The sequence below is a fragment of the Sabethes cyaneus genome, chromosome 1 (assembly GCF_943734655.1).
Source record: "Sabethes cyaneus chromosome 1, idSabCyanKW18_F2, whole genome shotgun sequence".
Lineage (NCBI taxonomy): Eukaryota > Metazoa > Arthropoda > Insecta > Diptera > Culicidae > Sabethes > Sabethes cyaneus.
The window spans coordinates 108,254,184-108,274,464 of record NC_071353.1 but is presented as its reverse complement, the minus strand read 5'-3'; the positions used below and the strand labels follow the sequence as shown (position 1 = coordinate 108,274,464).

The 20,281-nt window shown below is 39.7% G+C and overlaps 2 protein-coding genes across 2 annotated transcripts in view; one reads left to right on the top strand and one right to left on the bottom strand.

Annotated features, from left to right (window-relative positions):
- Positions 1-37: 37 nt before the first annotated feature.
- LOC128746079 (uncharacterized) lies at positions 38-19,850 on the bottom strand. Its single transcript, XM_053843130.1, has 6 exons — positions 19,673-19,850; positions 5,916-6,569; positions 5,598-5,861; positions 5,441-5,538; positions 5,262-5,384; positions 38-415 (listed from the first exon to the last, which is right to left on the bottom strand). The coding sequence occupies exons 1-6, from the start codon at positions 19,848-19,850 to the stop codon at positions 38-40; spliced, it is 1,695 nt and encodes a 564-aa protein (XP_053699105.1).
- The window catches only part of LOC128746258 (BLOC-1-related complex subunit 5), a 51,111-nt gene continuing 35,737 nt past the window's right edge, over positions 4,908-20,281 (top strand). The window contains exon 1 of the mRNA XM_053843309.1: positions 4,908-5,068. The gene's annotated coding sequence lies outside the window, so the exon portion shown is untranslated. The remainder of the gene's footprint in view (positions 5,069-20,281) is intronic.

Here is a 20,281-nt window from a genome sequence, read left to right as displayed (position 1 = left end):
TGCAGTAAAAAATATAAAAATAACTTTTTAATTCAAATTATTGTCGGTTTATGCACACATTCTGACGATACATAATCCTGAATCCACGTCCTACCTTCTCGTTGTTTGTTCGTACAGGAACTACAACCGGTCCTCGACTGTCATCTGTAACCGGAGCGTTTTGGGTATAATTGGCGATACTAGAACCATCGTTCAATCGGTCTCCACATAATCGTAAATAGTTGATGGCAATAAAATCGTCCGGGCAATTGTAAATTTCCACACCGGCCGTGTTTGGTTGAATCAAGCTGGTTCCGTCTTCGTCGACGTTAGTAAGTTGAAACTCAGTGGCCTGTCCGTCCTCTGCCACGGATTCAAAGGTTGTACTGCAAAAATTGGCCGCTCGTTTGATACAGATAGCATAGTTAAGGTTATTCTGAAATCAAAAATAATTATTTCTAGCAGGCTTGGCATACACTTTTCGTTTCGATTTTGTTCTTTTAATTGCTGCATCTCAGCCAAGCAAAATTTGAAAAAGTGATGTATGGGGCGTTTGTAGAATTTGTTATTATCTAGAATATTGCTGAAATGAGCATTACAGTGCATTTTGTATTTATTGCGCTATAAGGCTGCTATCCTCTTGGTAGCAAAAAGAGCGCTCTTTTTGCTACCAACGACATTGCTGCGCTACAGCGCCGTAAATACTAAAGATAAAACTTCACTTTCTTCAGCAATATGATAGATCATTACTAGCTCTACAAATGCCCCATACACCTCTTTTTCAAATTCTGCTTGGCTGAGGAGCAGTAATCAAAAGAGCAAAATCAAAGCGAAAAGTGTATGCCAAGCCTGATTTCTAGTAGAGTAATAATGTTTTATGTTGATTTGCTCATCGCTGATCGTGTTCAACACGTGTCATTGCGACTATCATTTGGATCTATTGTAATATTACTCGCATGTTTACTGTAATCCGTAATTTTAATTTTCTTTCAAAAATCCAGACAAAGTTAATTCCACAAACCCCTTTTAATTGGGATTGGAAATATTTCGAGCATCGATGATTTGGTGGGGTCTCTCAAACAAACTATTCGCTATAACCGCTTAGATAACGCCACAAAAAATCGCCAGCTTTATAGTCAATAAACAGGTACACCGAAGTGCAATGAATTGTTGGTAGTGTCATACCCACAAACGAACATATTCAGAATATCCTGCGGCGTTGGACAGAGATGAACATATCAACATCGTAAACCTCAAAAACGGTTTGAAATGGGAAGAGTTTCCTGTAAGGAGCCTCAAATATAACTCTGGCTCTCTCAAACTCCTACCTGGTGCCACCTCGAAGATCTAAGCAGGCTAACTTTTGCTCGTCTTAACCATAAAGAGTAAAACACATCTGCTCCGCATGTCAAAAGCAGGACAGGAAATTATATGGGCTGAAACGATTTGCTCCGTGACCTTCAGACAATTCGGTAGTGCTCCGGCAGAAAAACAAAGATGATACAAAACTGAGCACGACATAAGCCTGGATCAAAGCTAAATGATGACTATCGATGGCCATATCTGGAAATGCTTCACGTACATACTGGAGCAGCTAAGCTAGGAGGTGCGAACCTGAACGCGTATTCCCCAGGTAAGGGGTGGCTCAAACAGTGACTGTCTCGGAGCGAACGGCTGAATGTAAATTGCTGTTTCCCGCAAGCTATACCTAAGAGGGCAGAACCGTCATCGGAATGTTGGTATCACGGCCTCGAAAATGGAAACACGCAACGGATCAATTGGTATAGGACACAGCAAAGAGTAAGATTATTCTTAATGATAATGATTAGAAACTTGGTTCTGGAATGTCCGAATTCTCCTTGAACCGGCACGAGCTGGCTTGCTTGCACGAGGGCTACATTGACTCGGAGTGGAAATCGCTGCTATTCAGGAAGTTCGGTGGCCAAATTCTGAAGAAAGCACTTCTTTCAAGTATCCCAACAAAACATTTTTGATTAAGAGTAGCTTATTCAACCATTGTGTACCTGAAATTTGTGGAACATGCGCTTGATAAACTATTACGCAACAAAAATGTTCCTTGGGATCATATCTACTACAGCGGCGGTAGAAAGACACCGAAAAATGATAAACCCGATGATGTTAAGGACGAGTTTAACAACAGACTCGAGAGGTTGCCAATATAAAAAATGTCTATGGCTCACAGAATTTCGCTGCAGCCAGAGGAATGGCTATTTGTAGCATCTACTTGCCACGTCTGAATATTCGGAAACAGACCTGGAAGCATTCAAAAGGAGTCTTTAGCTCTGAGATCGATTATGTCTTCATTGACGGACGACACGATGACGGATGTCATCGTTGTACGGTTTTTCTGGAACTAAATATCGACTCGGACCATTATCTCGTCGTGTGTAAGATTGGTGCAAAGTTGTCAAACGCGGCGAAGGCTCCTACTGTGAGGAAGAAAGGTATGAAGATATAAGTGGGTTGTGGAGAACCTCCATGGTGCCATTGAAACTGCGAAAGAGGTGGTAGGCAGGCCGCGTTAAAGACCGTGTAACAGCTGGTTTGAAGCCGAATGCCAGAGAGAGACAGATGAGAAAAATCAGCCAAGGAGTCGCATGCTCACTGCGTTTAGACATCAAAAGAACAGAGGAGAGTATAGAGAGAATAGAACTGCAGAAAAAAGAACCCATCGTTTGAAAAAACGCGAGAACGAGGAACACGGTCTCGCCGGCGCAGAGGAGAGATTCGCCAGCAACAACACACAGAGTTTCTACAAAATGGTAAGGTACAGGGATTTTGTGATGTGCAATGATAGTGCTAGCAACCTGCTTACTGACAGAACGGCGGTGGCGACCAGGTGGAAGGAGCACTTCCAGACGTTGTTGAATGGAGAGATAGACATGGAGATCAGCGGGAATAGTATAAGAATTAAGAGCGATGGTCAAATTGTAGAGCACTATCGAGACATTATATTGCTCAATTCTGCCTATAAGGTGCACTCTCCTATCCTGTTCTGTAGACTAAAACCGTTAGTGGTGTGATTCATCGGCGAGTACCAAGCTGGTTTTCGTTCGCATAAGTCACTCTCACTAGACAAGTTCCGGGAGTGTAACTTGAGCACAATCATTACTTGTGAACTTTACGATTCAGTCAAACAAAATTAGCTATGGCAGATAATGCTAGAACAAGATTATCCGACGAGATTGATTACGCTGTTTCGTACGACGCTGGATGGGTCAAAACCATGCGTCAGAATAGTGGGCGAGACCTCGGCTGTTTGCGCTGTGTGAAGGTGGTTTCAATGCATCTATAGGAATTAAATTTCATCAAAAGAAGAAACGGATGTCCTCTAAACACGTGGCCAAAATATATTGTGCCATGCAGCAATTATACGAGTCCAACGCAATTTTATATTTGAGTAATAATAATCCTGTGCCTACAAATAAATTGAAAATAAGCTTGTGAAACAAGGAGGGATACAGAGTTGAGGCAATGTCGAAGTGTGTGGGAGACGCAGAGAAAAACCACGCTAATAATTTTCGCGTGGGAGTCTAAATAGGTGCCCAGATAACACAAAATCGTAATAGAAAGTTCACGTTAAATCGTTTTCATGTCAACTTCACATTGGAATTGTATAATGATTAGAGTATGTCAAATCGAAGGGTTGAGGGTTGATTTTCGTATGCTGGTCCAGCAAAAAGTAACTCTCACTCGTTTTGTTTACATTTGCGACATTCGCCCTTTTGTTAATTCTTTCTAGATATATTCAGGAGTATTTAGTTGCATGTTATCCAGCTTTTTACGAGCCATAATGGCGAACGTGTTCGTAATATTTGAACAGCATTTTTGACATTTCTCTAATACATCGCACGTTTTCTTTCCGCGCGTTCACGGTAAAACTAAAGGAATGTACGGAAAGAAAACGTGCGATGTATTAGGGAAATGTCAAAAATGCTGTTCAAATATTACGAACCCGTCCACCATTATGGCTTGTAAAAAGCTGGATATAGCGTGAAATATAACTTTTTCGTTTAAATATGATTTCGTATATCTCAGTTGCAATCGAGATATACAAACCAAATGGTTTACTGGGTGGAATCTCCACAATATAATAGCGAATTCATAAATTAACCTGGGTTGATGCTAACTCGAATCCGAAATTCATGAACGATACGGGCAGTTTGACAGATCGACCCGTAAACCGTAATGCTAGACAGTTTTAACCTGCGCTTCAAACTGAACGCTGTCAGTTTAACCGAAATGCAATCTCGGTTAATTTATGAACGCTTTGACAGCACTTCGATTAAAACTGAGTGCTAATCGACCAGAGCCAGGTTAATTTATGAATTCGCTATAAGTTACTATGTTTATTCGTTGTAGTAGGGTATTGCATGTATTTTGGACCATACGTTCGTTATGTGGTCTCTATTTTGGCCCACCACGGCAAAATCAAATGGAGTGGGCGAAAATAGAGACCGCGTTACGCATGGTCTAAATTACCACCATTCCTAGTAGGCCCACACAGCCGAATCTCAATTTATTTAGCTTTTTACGAGCCATAATTTTTGACATTTTTGTAATACATCGCACGTTTTGTTTCCGCACGTTCACGGTAAAACCAAAGGAACGATACGGAAGAAACGTGCGATGTATTACTGAAATGTCAAAAATTATGGCTCGTAAAAATCTGGATAAGGATTCTTAATTCTTAATTCATTCACCCGTTTCAGATCAAAGCCCTTCTTTTATTCGGCAGTTGTTTTCAATCAGCGTTTTAAACGTTTTAAACTTTTTAAACCGTATATATTTAAATGGTGTACAAATTAAGCGTGTAATGCGACGTTTATTTGGCTGCGTTCGTTCGATTTGTTTTGACTGCCCGTTTTCATGCTGGATTTTGTATTAAATGCTGAATGCTGGTGTTTGGGTGTTTCTCCTGTGAGAAAATTACAAAGTTATCTATTATGTCCTAAATTTCTATTATATCCTGCAAATTTCAGTCGGTTCTGAAAAAAGTGATTAATAGCAGTCAAAAATAATGTGTAAAAATGTACTTCTTTTGGTACTGAAGTTATAAATTATTAAGGTAAGAGTTTGTTAGAATTATTCTGTTCATGACAAACTGCAAATAATAAATATTAACATTAGCGTTATTTTGAAAGCTGCAATCACAGGCAAAGAGATAATTAAATACTTGGATTGCTCGGGTACTTACTAACTTTGATTCCCATTAGTTAGCCAGTTAGTTGCCCCATATAATTGGTATTTGAATTACTCACCAAATAACTTGGATTGCGCCGTTTGACTATCACAGAATAATCGTCATAGTTGAAGGATTTAATATATCCGTTTATACCGTGGTAATATTGTAAACATCCTTCAGGTGCTTCATCGGTTGACAGCTGCGTTTACAACCTGTGATATTAACAGTGTTACGCTGTGAATTAAGATTTCTTACCTGAATTATTCGTATGTTGAATGCTTTTGGTTGATCTGAGTTAGATACAGCAGTCAGATATAGGAAATGTGAATATTGCCTATCGATATGAAGAAATACTGATAAAGAAATCAAATATCAATCAGCAAGTATCTCTATTAATTATAATCAATCATACCATGCTGTCCACTGTTAATGCCACACATAATCGGATATTTCCGATAACTGTTCTGAACTGATATAATCAGCAGATCTTCTACGCAATTGCCATTAACCGGGGCTGCCATTTCGAAAAAAATAAACTCCAACAAAACCTGGCGTACGTTCCAGCGTAGACCCACAGATAAAGTGCATGTTAAACGTGTGCGAACTGCCAACGGATAATTGGGGCTTTGGAAGTAGGTAATATTTTGCACAGTCTTCTCGCTGCACCCTAGCCTAACTACGGGTTAAAGTTCATATAATTTCTTCCAAGAAATTTTGTTCCAAAACTTACAAACACAACAGATACCAAAACCCGCTGCGCACAAATCCATTGGCACACCACCCAGTTGATGGCACTGAACTTCTTGAAAGCAGACACCATAAAGCGTTGTTAAATTATCACGTTTTGCCACGCAAGGGCTGTTCTCAAATCTAATAATATCGAACACACTGAGCAATGTTAACGGAGATTTGTTCTTTTGTATCACCCGGGATTCGGTTGAGTTCATACGAGATCCATGTAGGAAAAGTTTTTGTAATTTTTCACTAATTAGAGCAAAAGCATTCGCGATTCGGGTGGGTGGTCGCATAACATTACTTGTGACGGTTGCGTTGGCAGTGGCCGATGACGGTGTGGTGATGGTACCAACGATTGGTAATGTTTCATTTTTTGTGATTATCGCGGCGTCCGAGGAGGGTGTAGACAGGCTTTCTTCCTTATTGCTTTCATTTCCCATTACTGGAACTGTGGTTTCGGCTTGCTGTTGCTGATGCCTGCTTGCGATAATTTTTGGTTCGTAACGTAATCCATATTCTAGTTTGTAGTCGATGTATTGCAGTTTACTTCTCCCAATAATGTTGTCACGTAAGTGAAATGGTTGGGAAGTGGGCAGTTGACTAGCTGAAGCGTTGCCGCTTATGTTTGTGTTTGATGGGATATCTGGGCCTATTGGTATATAATTAATATTAGAATAGATTAATTTGTTATTATTTACTGTCGCTCGCGAAGGGATTTAAGTTTTAACATTGATCGTATAATATGTTTATAGGTATAGCATAACAATTAAGAATGTATTGAGACTATATTCAAATTTATATTTTAAATTTAAGTCAAGCGATGCGGCTGATTGCTGGGTAGCGTATGAAAAATATACAATAAAACAAAACGGGTCAATTCCCGTGTAGTGGCTAGCATTCACGGCTACCTCACCTAGCTAGCACCACGGCTACACTCACAAAACGGGTCAATTCCCGTGTAGTGGCTAGCATTCACGGTTTCCTCACCTAGCACAGCGGTTGCGGCCTCGTTAACGGCAGAGCGTATCATACTCCATCCGTTTTCGAGGGTCGAAGCATCTAGCTCCGCAGGAGAAGACGGCTTCATCCAGCACGTGCGCGTGGTTTTCGGCAACTCGCGGGTTGTCTAATTACCGAATATTTAACCGAGAAGGGCGTCTTTGCCGCGAGGTATAAACCATCGATAGTTTTGAGCATACATGTACTCCTACTAGGCTGGTCCGAGTCGATATCCGCACCCCGTAGGGAGCGTAAGTTGCTGATGTTTGAGACAAACCGGCCCTCGATGAGAATGTAATGCCACGATGCCCAACTTTCGGGGTTCTAACTAATCGAGCAGCACCCTGTCGCCACCAGCGAAACGATCTGCACTTCCAGGTACCAAGTTTCTATTCCATGTCCTTGGTTTCGTCGCCTTTGTCCATGTCGAATGTTCCGAGTAGAATTTTCTTGACTTGTGTTAGTGGTGTAAGTTTAGATAGGTAGCCGTACTATTGCCTAAATGCCTACGCTACCGAGTCTCATGATGGGTCTGGCATCTTGCAGTGTCGAGAAAACACTGTGCCTCCTTTCCTGTTGGTAAACGACCTTAGTTTCCACCGGGATTAGTTACCCGATCTCCGCTAAGGTTGCTCGTATTCCGGCTGGTACCAGGTGAAGACAGGAATAGAAGTTGCTGGATAAGACGCTAAGGACCACTATGGCATCTGTTTTACGCATTATACAACCATTTACCAACACCAATGCGTTTTTTTTAATTTCGAAGATGGGATAGCTTTTAATTGCAGACGCAAGTTGGTAAATGAATGCATGTTTGTTCCATTTTTTTTAATATTTGGCAGTACATAGTGGAAGATAGTTCCTACGCCAAAGTATGCGCTACAGGAACGCTCCTATAATATTCCAGGATTTTAAGATCGTGATTAAAGAACGCAAGAAACCCGTCGCGATTTAGGACATAGAGTCGTCAGTCTCTTTCGAATCATTGATGCTGGCTTCGTAATGCACAATTTATAAATCCTATTTATAAATCCTCCTTCAAGTATGCCCTACTTTTGAAAAAACAACACAAGTTATTGTTTTGAAAATTTTTCAATCAAAATAAAAAATCAACATTAACCCTTTATAAGGCCGTGGCAATTATTTTGCCACCAACGAAAAATCTTTGTTTTGCGTCTATAATAACATGAATATAATTATAGAAGCAAAATAAAAAAATTTTGTTGGTGGCAATATAGTTGCCACTGCCTTATAAAGGGTTAAGGGCATCGTGGAATCAAATCGGAGAGAATAGCTGCTCTATTAAATACTCCCTGTCATCGCCGAAGAAAATTGTGCCTGTTAAAGCTTTGGCGAAAGAAAAAATCGTCGTCAAACATTAAAATTAACTTCGAGACAAATATTACTGTCATGTTTCTTTTTTTGTTAAGTTTTTATCGTACTCAATAGAGGTGGAAATAGAAAGAATATTGTTTTATCAAAGCTCTCAAGACTGTAAGTTATCTACTATTTTTATTCAAAAAACGTCAAAACCACCTGTTCTTCCACTAGAACTAGGCCATAGGCCGAAAAAATAGATGCCATCGCTTAATGGGCTGAAAATACCCTCCCGTTCCCTCCCTTATGTTTGCCTCAACTGACAAAAAAATGTTCATACACTGACTTTTCGTATAGTTTCTATGTGTTTGACACATAGATTTTTTCCATGTGCCCAGTAAATGAACTTTATGTGCCAAACAGTTACCTTTTATGTGTTTTTTAAAATTTACCTTTAAAATTTGCACATACTATCCATGCGCATATAATTTTCATGTGTACTTCTGGGCGGATTGTGTTTATATGTGGCAAATAATAATCATAAGGATTTTCATATGGAAATTTTCCATTAGATATGTGCGGATTATTTTGAGTGTAATGGACAATATCACTATGGGACAGTTATGCTTTAATTTTGTTTTCGCCTCACCAATCGAAAGTGCTCATACCGCTTATAGGAATTCGAATAGCAATAGTCACACCACCTACCTCGGTGGATCAAGGTCAATACCTTCCCACTAACGTCAAGCCCTTCCTCAAGTGTTACTGTGGATGATGTAGAGAATTCCTCAGTCGTTAGAAACAGCATGTATCGAACTAATATTCCTCCCCTTTCTCATTTGACCTGGATTGGACGTTGCCAGTTTTGTTATTGATATTGCTATTGATTCAATTTGAATTAAATTTGAATTTTCAGACTGAAAATTCGCTATTCCCGGGCATCATTTGAGGGTTCTTAGTGCATTTTCAGCTGATATTGATCAATCGCAGGCAACACATAGGCGATTGCAATGCTGTGCTATACTGTTAAAATTTGGGCATTTGACTCTTAGTTGACTTTTAAATTCTGACGTTCATCTTTTGACTTACAAATTCTGCATTTGATTTTCGACTTTTTTTGACATTTGGTTTTTCATTGAGTTTTAACTTTTGACGTATAACTTCTGACTTTTATTCTTCTTCTTTAATCAGCTCCAGGCCGTGGATTCCTCTGCTGTACAAATAAGTCGTCTCCATTCCATTCGGTGCATGGCCGCAATTCGCCAGCCACGTTGTCTGCGTAGGGCCCGCAGGTCGCCTTCCACTTGATCGATCCATCTTGCTCGCTGTGCGTCCCGCCGTCTCGTTCCAGTTGGATCGTTATTGAGAACTTTTTTAACCGGGCTGTCGTCCGACATCCTCACGACGTACCCAGCCCATCGCAGGCGACCGATTTTTACGGTGTGAGCGATGGGTGGTTCCCTAAGCAGCTGATGCAATTCATGGTTCGTTTGCCTTCTCCACGTTCCGTCTTCCATCTGCACTCCGCCGTAGATAGGGCGCAACACGTTCCGTTCGAAAACACGAAGGGCGCGTTGGTAAAGGACTACCGGTCTAATCGTCTTGTAGATTGTTAACTTCGTGCGGTGGCGAATTTTGTTCGATCGCAGCGTCCTACGGAGTCCAAAGCAGGCACGATTGGATTACCTACGAATGGCCGAAACACAAATGGCCGAATCACGAATGGCCGAAACACAAATGGCCGAAATAACGAATGGCATAATTTACCAAATGGCCGAATCACGAATGGCCGAATCACAAAAGGCGGAATCACGAATGGCTGAATCACAAATGGCCGGAACACGAATGGCCGAATGTCATATTCGACCGAAAATATTCATAGCCTTCAACCTGCGCAAACCTTGGGTACATGCTGTCCTTACTCGCTACCGCTCGTTCGGACTTAACTAAGGGATAATCCCTAATAGACAGTAAACCTAGGAAAACGCATGCACCTAAATAGTAATAGTTTCTGCGGGGGGGGCTGCCCCCCCGCAGTGGCCGGCGCTTCCGACGGCGGGTCACCGGCGCACACTCGCGGCCTACGGCCGTCTCGCCCTGAATCGTCTAAGAAACATTTGCTACTAACACGGTAAATACGTCTCGCACCTTATAATGAAGATGTATTTATAACCAAGAAATATGAGGTAAAAACCAGTATAAAAATTATCTTTCGTAGATATATGCTTATATTATAATTGTAATCTTATTCTTACTGTCATGGATTTTCATAAAGAAGTAAATGCAGTAAACTACAAGTTTATTACCCTATTACGAAAGCGGCCGAAACATTTCATTCAATATCCCGCCGTGTCCATCTTTGTTGACCGCACATAGCAAAGCCAACAGTTGTGTCCATTGTTGTTGAACACGGTTTGCTTTCCGCACAGTAGTTGGTAGTTGTCCAGTGAAAAATGAGTGCATCCGGCGATTCATCCGATGTTGCTGGTTTCAACAACGAAGAAAGTGCGCCAGTCGTTAAAATTGTGTTGTCGCAGAGAGGAAAACCGATGCTTTCCATTGATGGGATACTATTCAATAAAAACAAGTAGAAGCGGAATGCTTCTTATGCTTTTTTCATTTCAAAATTCAAAATTCATTCAAAATATAATAAAACAATTAAATATACGCGGACTAAAACAACATTACTCGACCAACACAGACATATTCATGGCGGTAAAACGGCTGCAGGTTTGTTGATAAAGTACTTTTATTTGATGTTTTTATAATGTAATAAAAAATCTAGGCTTTGTCTTTTCTGTCGCAAAATCGGATACAGGAGGCGTACTACGCGATGGAAGAAACGATGCTTGAAGAATTGGAGAATTTCGGAATACTTACATAAGTGGGAGGAACCGGAACAACAGGCCATTGTTTCACCCCACTCTGTGGTCAAATTTTAAGCCGTCATTGACAAGCTACCGCGGACCACTAACAGCTTGGAAGCATGGCATCAACGATGGACAACCATTGTTGGTTTCCATCACCTGTCAATGACCACGATCATCACTGAGCTGCGGGTGGAGCAAAAGGCGATAGATGGGAACATCCTTAGAATTCTTCAGGGGGATGTTCCGAATTCGCGCCGAGAAATAGACGAAAAAATCTACTCGAAATGTGTTAATGCTCACAAAATGAGCAGCAAAAATTTTGTGGACGCAGTTGCGCTTTTATTAAGCGCTAAACAAAGGCGTTCGTAAAGCATATTTTGTTTGTTTAATAGTAGTAGTTTGTTTTTTGTTTGATTAAAGTTATTTGTTAACTAATTGCCAATTCATGGTTTTTTATTGAATAGTTATTTAGGCATTCCGAAAAATTTCGGCCTTTCGTGATTCGGCCATTCGTGATTCGGCCTTTCGTGATTCGGCCATTCGTGATTCGGCCTTCTGTGACTGTTATTGAAATTCGGCCATTTGGATTTCGGCTATTCGTGATTCGGCCATTTGTGTTTCGGCCATTCGGTACCAGCCCGGCACGATTTCCTGCCATAATGCGCAGGGCCGGCGTTTTCTTCAAGCAGAACAACCCTACTAGCACAGTTGTTACAAACCAGTTGTGGCAACTAATTTATAACTAATTTCAGTCATAAATAAGTTTCTGTAACCATAAATGCGAAAAGTGTGCTGCTTGGAAAGCAGCTGCTGGGAACGCCACTTCGAGGGGGCGCCATTTCGCCTACATTAAAAAAAGCTGTAGCATTAAATAAATAAGTGGTTAATATAAAACTTTCTTTCCTCTCCTTTAGCAGCATAAAGCCGGGATGGCAAGTGGTGTAACTAGAGTAACTCTTCGCTGTATTGGGTCCTGGGCTAATTGCCGCCAGTTCGTGAGCATCTCGACACAAGCAAATCGGGTCAACCTGGTCGAGACATCTAGTGAGTTAGGTTTTTTTTCTCTAAAAACTATCATACGCGTACGAACATGTTGGCCGAAATGTGTTGGTGAATTCATATTCGGTCAACACTCTCGCCTGTGTATGAGCGCCACGAACCAAACAGGCAAAAGAAGATGTTGTATTCTTGCGGCGTGACCGACCCATTGTACTCTCCCAAAGGGATGGAAAAAAAATCTCTTCTAGCGATAAATCACAATGAAAAAACGATCTATAAAAATCTCTGGCATCACCAGTTTTAATAATACTTTCTTCATCTTGATACACCAACACACACGACCAAATGGTGTGGTGAGTGGCAGCGATCTTCAAAGAGCGAGACGCACACACAATCAGTGCTGTTAACTCCCATGAAGCAGTGGATACGAAACAGATACTGGGTTGTGTGTGTAAAGATTTCATCTGGCCGAGTGCAAATAAGAACAAAAGGCTTATCTGATTCTGTACAACTTGTGAGCACATGTAATCCGATCACGATCATCAACGTCATGATCTCATGATCATAAGATTTTAATCGCGCTATTTAAAACTTTTTTGCAAATTTTCGCGCAGTGTTTATTTTGTTTTGTTAAGCCGTAGTAACTAATTAGTGAAATGTAAAGCCTATCCGAAAAAAATCGTAAACTTTTTGTTCCGAAATCCGGATAGTGATAAATTTCGCTGCAAGGTAGTGGAAAACTGTAGCTATATAACATGGTGGTGGTAAACATCCGGTACAAACACAGACGGATGGTTCTCTTCTTGTGCGCCTCTACCGTCAAAAAGTGCTTGGTGGTTTAATTAAATTAATATCAATGCACAATTGCCCATTCTCTTGCATGGAGTGGGAAGGCCTGCGGGATATTGTGGATCCTGTACTCGAAGCTTTTAAAATTCCAATGAATCGGCACAATATTGTGCAGATCATTGACCGACCGAGCGATGCAATGATTAACATTATTAAAGCGGAAACTAAAAATCAACTTCTTTCACTAAAATTTAGATGTGCAATCATCTAAAATGACAAAAAGTGTGTTAGGTGTCGGCATTCAATTTTATAAGGAAAATGAACTGACCTCTCGTTCACTTGGTAAATAAGCTTACGGACATTAACAGTTTCCAATAACTTTCATGAAGTCAATGTCAATGAAATTTATTCTAGGTGTAATTGAGTTATCTCAACGGCATACAGCAGAGTATCTCAAGTCGAAGTTACTCAAGATTGGACAAATTTATGATATCCAGTTATGGCAATGGTATGCAGCTACAGTAGATAATGCTAGAAATGGGGTAAAAGCAGTTGATTTAATCCAAGAGGCCCAAAATGGAAGTGTTCGTGAACAATTCTTCACACCCGAAAAGGGAGAGGATGCTATTGAAGACTATGCAACCACCGACCTAAATCTTGTAATCGAAACCTGTGAAAACAATCTAACTACTAGTGAGAGACATGAGATGATCACCAATCGCTATTTTGTCGAATGCTGATGTTTTTTAATATGCGACACGACATGCTTTACTGATGCTGAAATGTCCCGTTACGGGAACCGGTTCCCGATTTATAGTGTCCCTCCGGATCCGGATGACGCGCACCATGGCTCCTAACTGCGGCAAAGTAACTGATATGTCCACAGTCGATGATATGTTTACAAAAATCAACAGATTTCAAACAAATTTTAGATATTTGGCAACTTTATCTAAAAAAGTCATATTTCGGTCCCCCAAGGAACTCCGGAATAACTCCGGGACCATATGACATATGGCCATTATCTATAGATATTATGAAAATAAAAAATATTTTCGGCAAAATTCCCAAATTTGGTGAAAAAATATTAAAAGATAAAAAAGATACGGCCATCTTAGTGAATTTTGCGGTGCTAAAAATGATGTAGATCTTAGAGGGGTTAATGACATTTCCAAGTTACAAGGTACTTGACCATAGCTAACCAGAAAACCATTATTGTGGTAATACCCTTCGGCAGAGGAACTATGGCATTAGCGCTAGGTATTTTTAGTCCACTGGTACCGGCGCAAACCTCAGAAAGTCTGGTTTATAAGATCATTCATCATTAGTTAACTCAAACTTCAAACTTTTGATTACTGGTACTAATATTTTATGCTCAGAATAATGTCCAGCCGTAAGAAATTTTACTGACTTGAATAGAGCACAATAAAGTTTTCCGCAAACATTTTGGGTTGGACACAGTTTGAGGGTTATACTATGCTAGCATATGAGACTCCTACAAACACCCTAATTCTCATTCACCGTTTTCATGTGTTCATGTGCTGAATATATCAAAAGTTTTTTAAATTGGCGGAACTCTGTGGTGAGCCTGTGCTGTATTAATAAATGCAAAAGTTACCTGAGGAGGAGTTTGGCAGGACTGCTCAAAGTTCTTAGAGAATGCTAGTTCATTCGACGTAAATCCTATAAGAACCATATCGAGACTGAATCAATCGTTGAATTTGTATAACTTGCTTGCGTTAATATAAGGGATTAATTATCTTGGGATATGCACTATTACCCTCCTGGAAAACCTAGAAATTAGATAATGTAGTATGAAATCCGATAGATTGAATATAATGTAACTGGAAGTGCTTTTTTTAATATTTCCGATATGCAGTACTGTCTCAATTAGCTCAGTATTCATGTAACCAAGTTCAACATCAAGTTCATGTTCATGTTCAAAATGAGCGGGTTTGTCTGAAAAATATTTCCGTTATTACTAACATATTATAATTATCATAACAAAATTCCTACGTTTAAAACATCTGAAACTGTTTTCGGTTAAAAATAACTTCTTCCATGTTCTTTTACGACTTGACATTTTATGTGAATAAAATTTTTGGGCCACCATGCAATGGTTGCTATGATATCAATTTGTGCGATATTGCCGACGCATCAAATGAAACTGCTACTAGGTCCAAGATTCCTCTTGTTATGAAAGATATAGAACGAATACATTATATAAATATGATCAAATTTGAATCCTTGATAACAATTGCTTCGAGTCACTTGTTTTGTCACTGCTTAAGCTTTGGATGAATCAGAACTCGCACAGATGCGTATGCTCATTCTTGTTGAGATGAGATCTTTTCTCAAAGCAAGCTACCGGTGCTGCTTTCAATTGTGGTAGATTTTCTACATCTTTCTTTGTGTTTGTCTTTCGCGAGCTGTCAACAAAACAAAACGGTGTTGTAGTGGTTGCCAATTCATCGTTTGTCGCAAGTTGTACAAATCATGATCTGTGCATCTTGTGACAAATCGCTTGTTGTAGTGGTTGCCGATGCATCGTTTGTCGCAAGTTGTACAAGTCACGATCTGTGCATCTTATGACAAATTGTTTGTTAGATCAAAATCGTTAGATTTCCATCCCTGCCCAACTTTCGACAAGTGTACTTTGAGAATCATTCCAAGTAGTGCCTGCAGTGCATGGTTCATACGCCTACGCCATTCTTCGCTTTCCGTTTGCGCTCCACTTCCTGCTGATGAAAATCTATTCGCAACAAAACACAACAATCAAAACACTGAGATAAACGTGGTGGGAAAGTGACATTGATTTTTCGAGAGAGATTTTCGAATCTCTTCAGAATCCGCAATCAACAGATTCATCTTCGATGAAGTAGCAAGGTATGAGGATGAAGTTTCTGAAGTGACAGGAAATATGAACCGAACTTTTTCGTTTTTGAAGGTTTATCATTCTAAAAATGGGTTTCAAGAAACCGCCAATTATTCAAAAGAAATGGCGGTTGACTGTGACCAGTGTTACAAAGCCCGCACTTGTGTGGGCTAATTTTCTCACACATACGTACTCGTTCTAACGAACATACCAGCATAAGCATTCCTTTCGGACTCCTGCTCTTGTTTATTCATGCACTGCAACGACTTTTGCGAGTGTGTATTTAGCTAACAGCCACGGTCGTGGCTCTAGCACGTTATTACAGCCTGAGCAACTGGTACCGATCACTCGCGAGGTCTCGCACTCCCGGCGTGTAGAATCGAGGGCGGATGATGAAGAAAAAAACAAAAAGTAATGCAAAATCTGTATCCCAGTGTGCCGCTAGCCCTCATGGGCAGCTGGCTGCTCACGAGTTGTTTGCCACGTAGTGCAAGTGCAAGTGGTTATGCAGAAAGACGTACGAGACTGTGCGTTTGCGAGTGTGTAGGTAGTAGAATGTCGGCACACAGCAACGCCGGCTGTTTTTCGTTTGTTCTGGGGACGCCATTTTGAGAATTTGCGTGGAGCGACAAATTGGCTAGCGCCGGCCCTGATAATGCGTCTTTGTATTTCTCTGCTGGTGTCGTTGTCTGCGGTAATCAGTGAGCCCAGATACACGAACTCTTCTACCACCTCGATTTCATCATCGTCTAAATGAATCCGCGGAGGGAGGTCAGCATTTACTTCTCTAGAACCTTTTCCTTTCATGTATTTTGTTTTCGATACATTAATGACAAGTCCAATCCGTTTGGCTTCAGTTTTCAGTCCGATGTACGTTTCCGCCATCCTCTCAAAGGTACGTGTAATGATTTCAACGTCGTCAGAACCAAGAAGCTGGACGGACTTCGTGAATATCGTGCCACTCGTCGAGCGAGGGATAGAACTCTTCTTATCACACCCTACAAAGCGATGTTGAACAGCAAACATGAAAGCCCATCACCTTGCCGTAACCCTTTTCGAGATTCAAAGGGACTCGAGTCTGCCCCTGATACTCGAGCAACACACATTACTCGATCCATCGTCGGCTTGACCAATCGCGTTAGTTTATGACTTTTACTCTGGCTTTTGAATTTTGATTATATTTTAATACCTCTGTTTTAATTTTTGATTTTTGGCATTTGACTTTTAACTTTCAGCTTTTGAATTTTGACTTTAGTTTTAGTTTTCAACTTTTGATATCCACCTTTTAATTTTTTACTTTTAAACTTTTTCTAATTTAAGTTAAAATTTTTAACCAGCGGCTTTCGACTTTGTGCTTGTGACAGTCACATTTTATGTTCAATTTCAAGTCCATTGATGAGCACAGGCTTGGGCTCGTCCATCATTTCCATACTATTTAATGTAAAATTTTTTAGTGATGTAACTCGAAAGTTTGTGTCATTCTGCTTGATTAGTATATGAGTTTCTGTTTTTGTTTGATGGGTACGCCAGTGTCAAAAAAATCAGAGGGCCTGTGTACAAGACACGACCGCATATATAGGTGACGCAGGACTACGTAAGTCTCTTTGTAGTGACAGTAGCATGTATACATGCTATATACAACATATATACATGCTACATGCGTTGTATGTAACATTTATCAAAGTAGTAACATTGCATACGTTCAATTCTCAAAAGATTGTGCATTTGAAAACAATTTAACAAAATGAAGAACACAAACTATTACTTTCCTGCTACCTTACTGAAATTAAAGATTGTTTTTATTATCCATGGTTTCCCACGTTGAAGGGATTTTACCAATTCAATCCTATTTTATCAACAGCATATCTTTTCACTACACTTCTAATAAAACGGCAAGCATGCGTATACATACAGAGCCGAATTATAACCGAACACTACAGCTGTAGCACATTTTTTCAACACAGATATCAAATTCGCCGAGGTTTAATCGTCACGCAGTAAAGAATTTGCGATCGGTTGGGACAAGCGATCTGTTGTCATTTTTTCTGGCACACTTCCCTAACACAGCCTTAGATTGGACTAGGTTTAATTGTGTTCGTAAAAAATCTGTTAGCACGAGGGGGCTTTGTCACTCTCTCTGGCGTACTTCCTAAGCAAGGACATCAAAATGGTCTAGGTTGACCACGGTGTTAAGAAATCTTGTTGAAATGAGGAAGCTTTGTCACTTGTTTTGGTTTACTTCCCAAGCACAGATATCAAATTGGTATAGGTTTAGATCATCGTTAAGAATCTTCCAACCAATCACGAAGCGAGAATTCTAGTAAAACATAGGTTCATTATTTTCAATTTTTCAATAGTTCAACATCAAGAATCCATACTTTTCTTCATTTGGGTCAATTCTTAGAAGATTTTCCGATCGATTGATGTAAGAATATTGAAAATCGATAGGAAAACCGCTGAGCTATTAGCGCTCAAAACCTTTCATTTTTCGTGACGCTCGCATTTTTCGATTTTTTGGAATGACACCCTATCTCAAAACTTCCCGTAAGACGTAGTCCTACGTCAAAATAAACAGCTCATACAAACAGTTCCTAATCATCTTTATTTCTTCTGCAATAGCAGTCAGCAATATTATGCGATAAATGTTACTATTATATTTCATTATTTAAAATATTACAGACAGAAATATTTGACGTACCCAGTGTATAAAACATCGTGCAAACTCACGTAAAAATAATAATCATACCATTGAGCGACAAGAGTTCAGTGAGTTTTTATATATACTTATCGTTATGTGGACTCATCATGGTGCGCTAGGTTATCCTAACAAATGTTAAAATATTAACTCACTAGTGCCTAAATTTAAATGTAGGAGTAAACGGGATAAATAATAAATCAAGCTTATTATTATTAGAGAAAGGTGTAAAGGTATGCTAACATAAAAAGTGGTGTAAATGATTGATACGGATTTATAGAGATTTCCCCCTAGCCCGCCAAATGGCGGGTTTATTCAATTTTTCAATAGTTCAACATCAAGAATCCATACTTTTCTTCATTTGGGTCAATTCTTAGAAGATTTTCCGATCGATTGATGTAAGAATATTGAAAATCGATAGGAAAACCGCTGAGCTATTAGCGCTCAAAACCTTTCATTTTTCGTGACGCTCGCATTTTTCGATTTTTTGGAATGACACCCTATCTCAAAACTTCCCGTAAGACGTAGTCCTACGTCAAAATAAACAGCTCATACAAACAGTTCCTAATCATCTTTATTTCTTCTGCAATAGCAGTCAGCAATATTATGCGATAAATGTTACTATTATATTTCATTATTTAAAATATTACAGACAGAAATATTTGACGTACCCAGTGTATAAAACATCGTGCAAACTCACGTAAAAATAATAATCATACCATTGAGCGACAAGAGTTCAGTGAGTTTTTATATATACTTATCGTTATGTGGACTCATCATGGTGCGCTAGGTTATCCTAACAAATGTTAAAATATTAACTCACTAGTGCCTAAATTTAAATGTAGGAGTAAACGGGATAAATAATAAATCAAGCTTATTATTATTAGAGAAAGGTGTAAAGGTATGCTAACATAAAAAGTGGTGTAAATGATTGATACGGATTTATAGAGATTTCCCCCTAGCCCGCCAAATGGCGTTGGGAAATTGTTGATCATGGTGGGTTGATTGTGTTAAAAGGTGTAAATATTTATCACACTACACACATGCACTACATCTTCGATAGGAATCATGCTGTCATGTTATATACTATAAGTTATAAGTGATTTTTTATTTTCAACCATTTTCCGTTAGCTTTGTGCAAAAGAAAGGAATTCATTCCCAATTCAGATGCAAGATAATCTCGCTAACACTAAATAACACACGCAACCTACCTCTGTAGGTTCCATTCGGAATCTGTTCCGCCATGTAACCACCTGCTTCGCTCGAGGTTAAAAATCTACTGTCAAGCTCATTTGATGATTGATTCTCATCACTTTCGGAGAACAGTACGCTAGGATTCAGGTAAAATATTACCAGAAGGAAAATCATCAACAACCGAATTATTGCCATGATAAATTCTATTATAAAGCCTATCAGTCCGATTCGTGACACCCGCGACGATACACTGAATGCCATCAGTTCTCGATTCTGTTTTCATCACAGGATGACAATTTTCACGCCAGCGCCCGTGAGGAAAGCTATGATTGTCTGTATTTTCGCTCCCGTACAATGCGGCGTCTGTGATGATTACCGGCAATTAAAAGTTTAAGCAGGCCGTAACCGTACCGAAATGTATCTATCAATATCTGAAGGAAAAACCGTGCTCTCACTATGTACTGATGCTGTTCGAATGCACTAACAGTATTTTGTTTCAAGGGCTCTCAAGTACTTCTCCGTAGGTGGATTGTTTTATGGACATGGTCGATTTGAGTAATTGTACTTTAAACGTTTGATGTTTCAATTATCGAAAGCGATTACTTTCGTTAGAGAGGCTTTCTCTA

Bases quoted from the DNA above. Each gene is read 5' to 3' on its own strand.
- LOC128746079 (XM_053843130.1), bottom strand. From the start codon at position 19,850: ATGGCAATAATTCGGTTGTTGATGATTTTCCTTCTGGTAATATTTTAC. The intron at 6,570-19,672 runs GTAGGTTGCGTG...ATATACCAATAG, and splicing joins TCCGAATGGAACCTACAGAG to GCCCAGATATCCCATCAAAC. The intron at 416-5,261 runs GTGAGTAATTCA...TTTTGATTTCAG, and splicing joins GGCGCAATCCAAGTTATTTG to AATAACCTTAACTATGCTAT.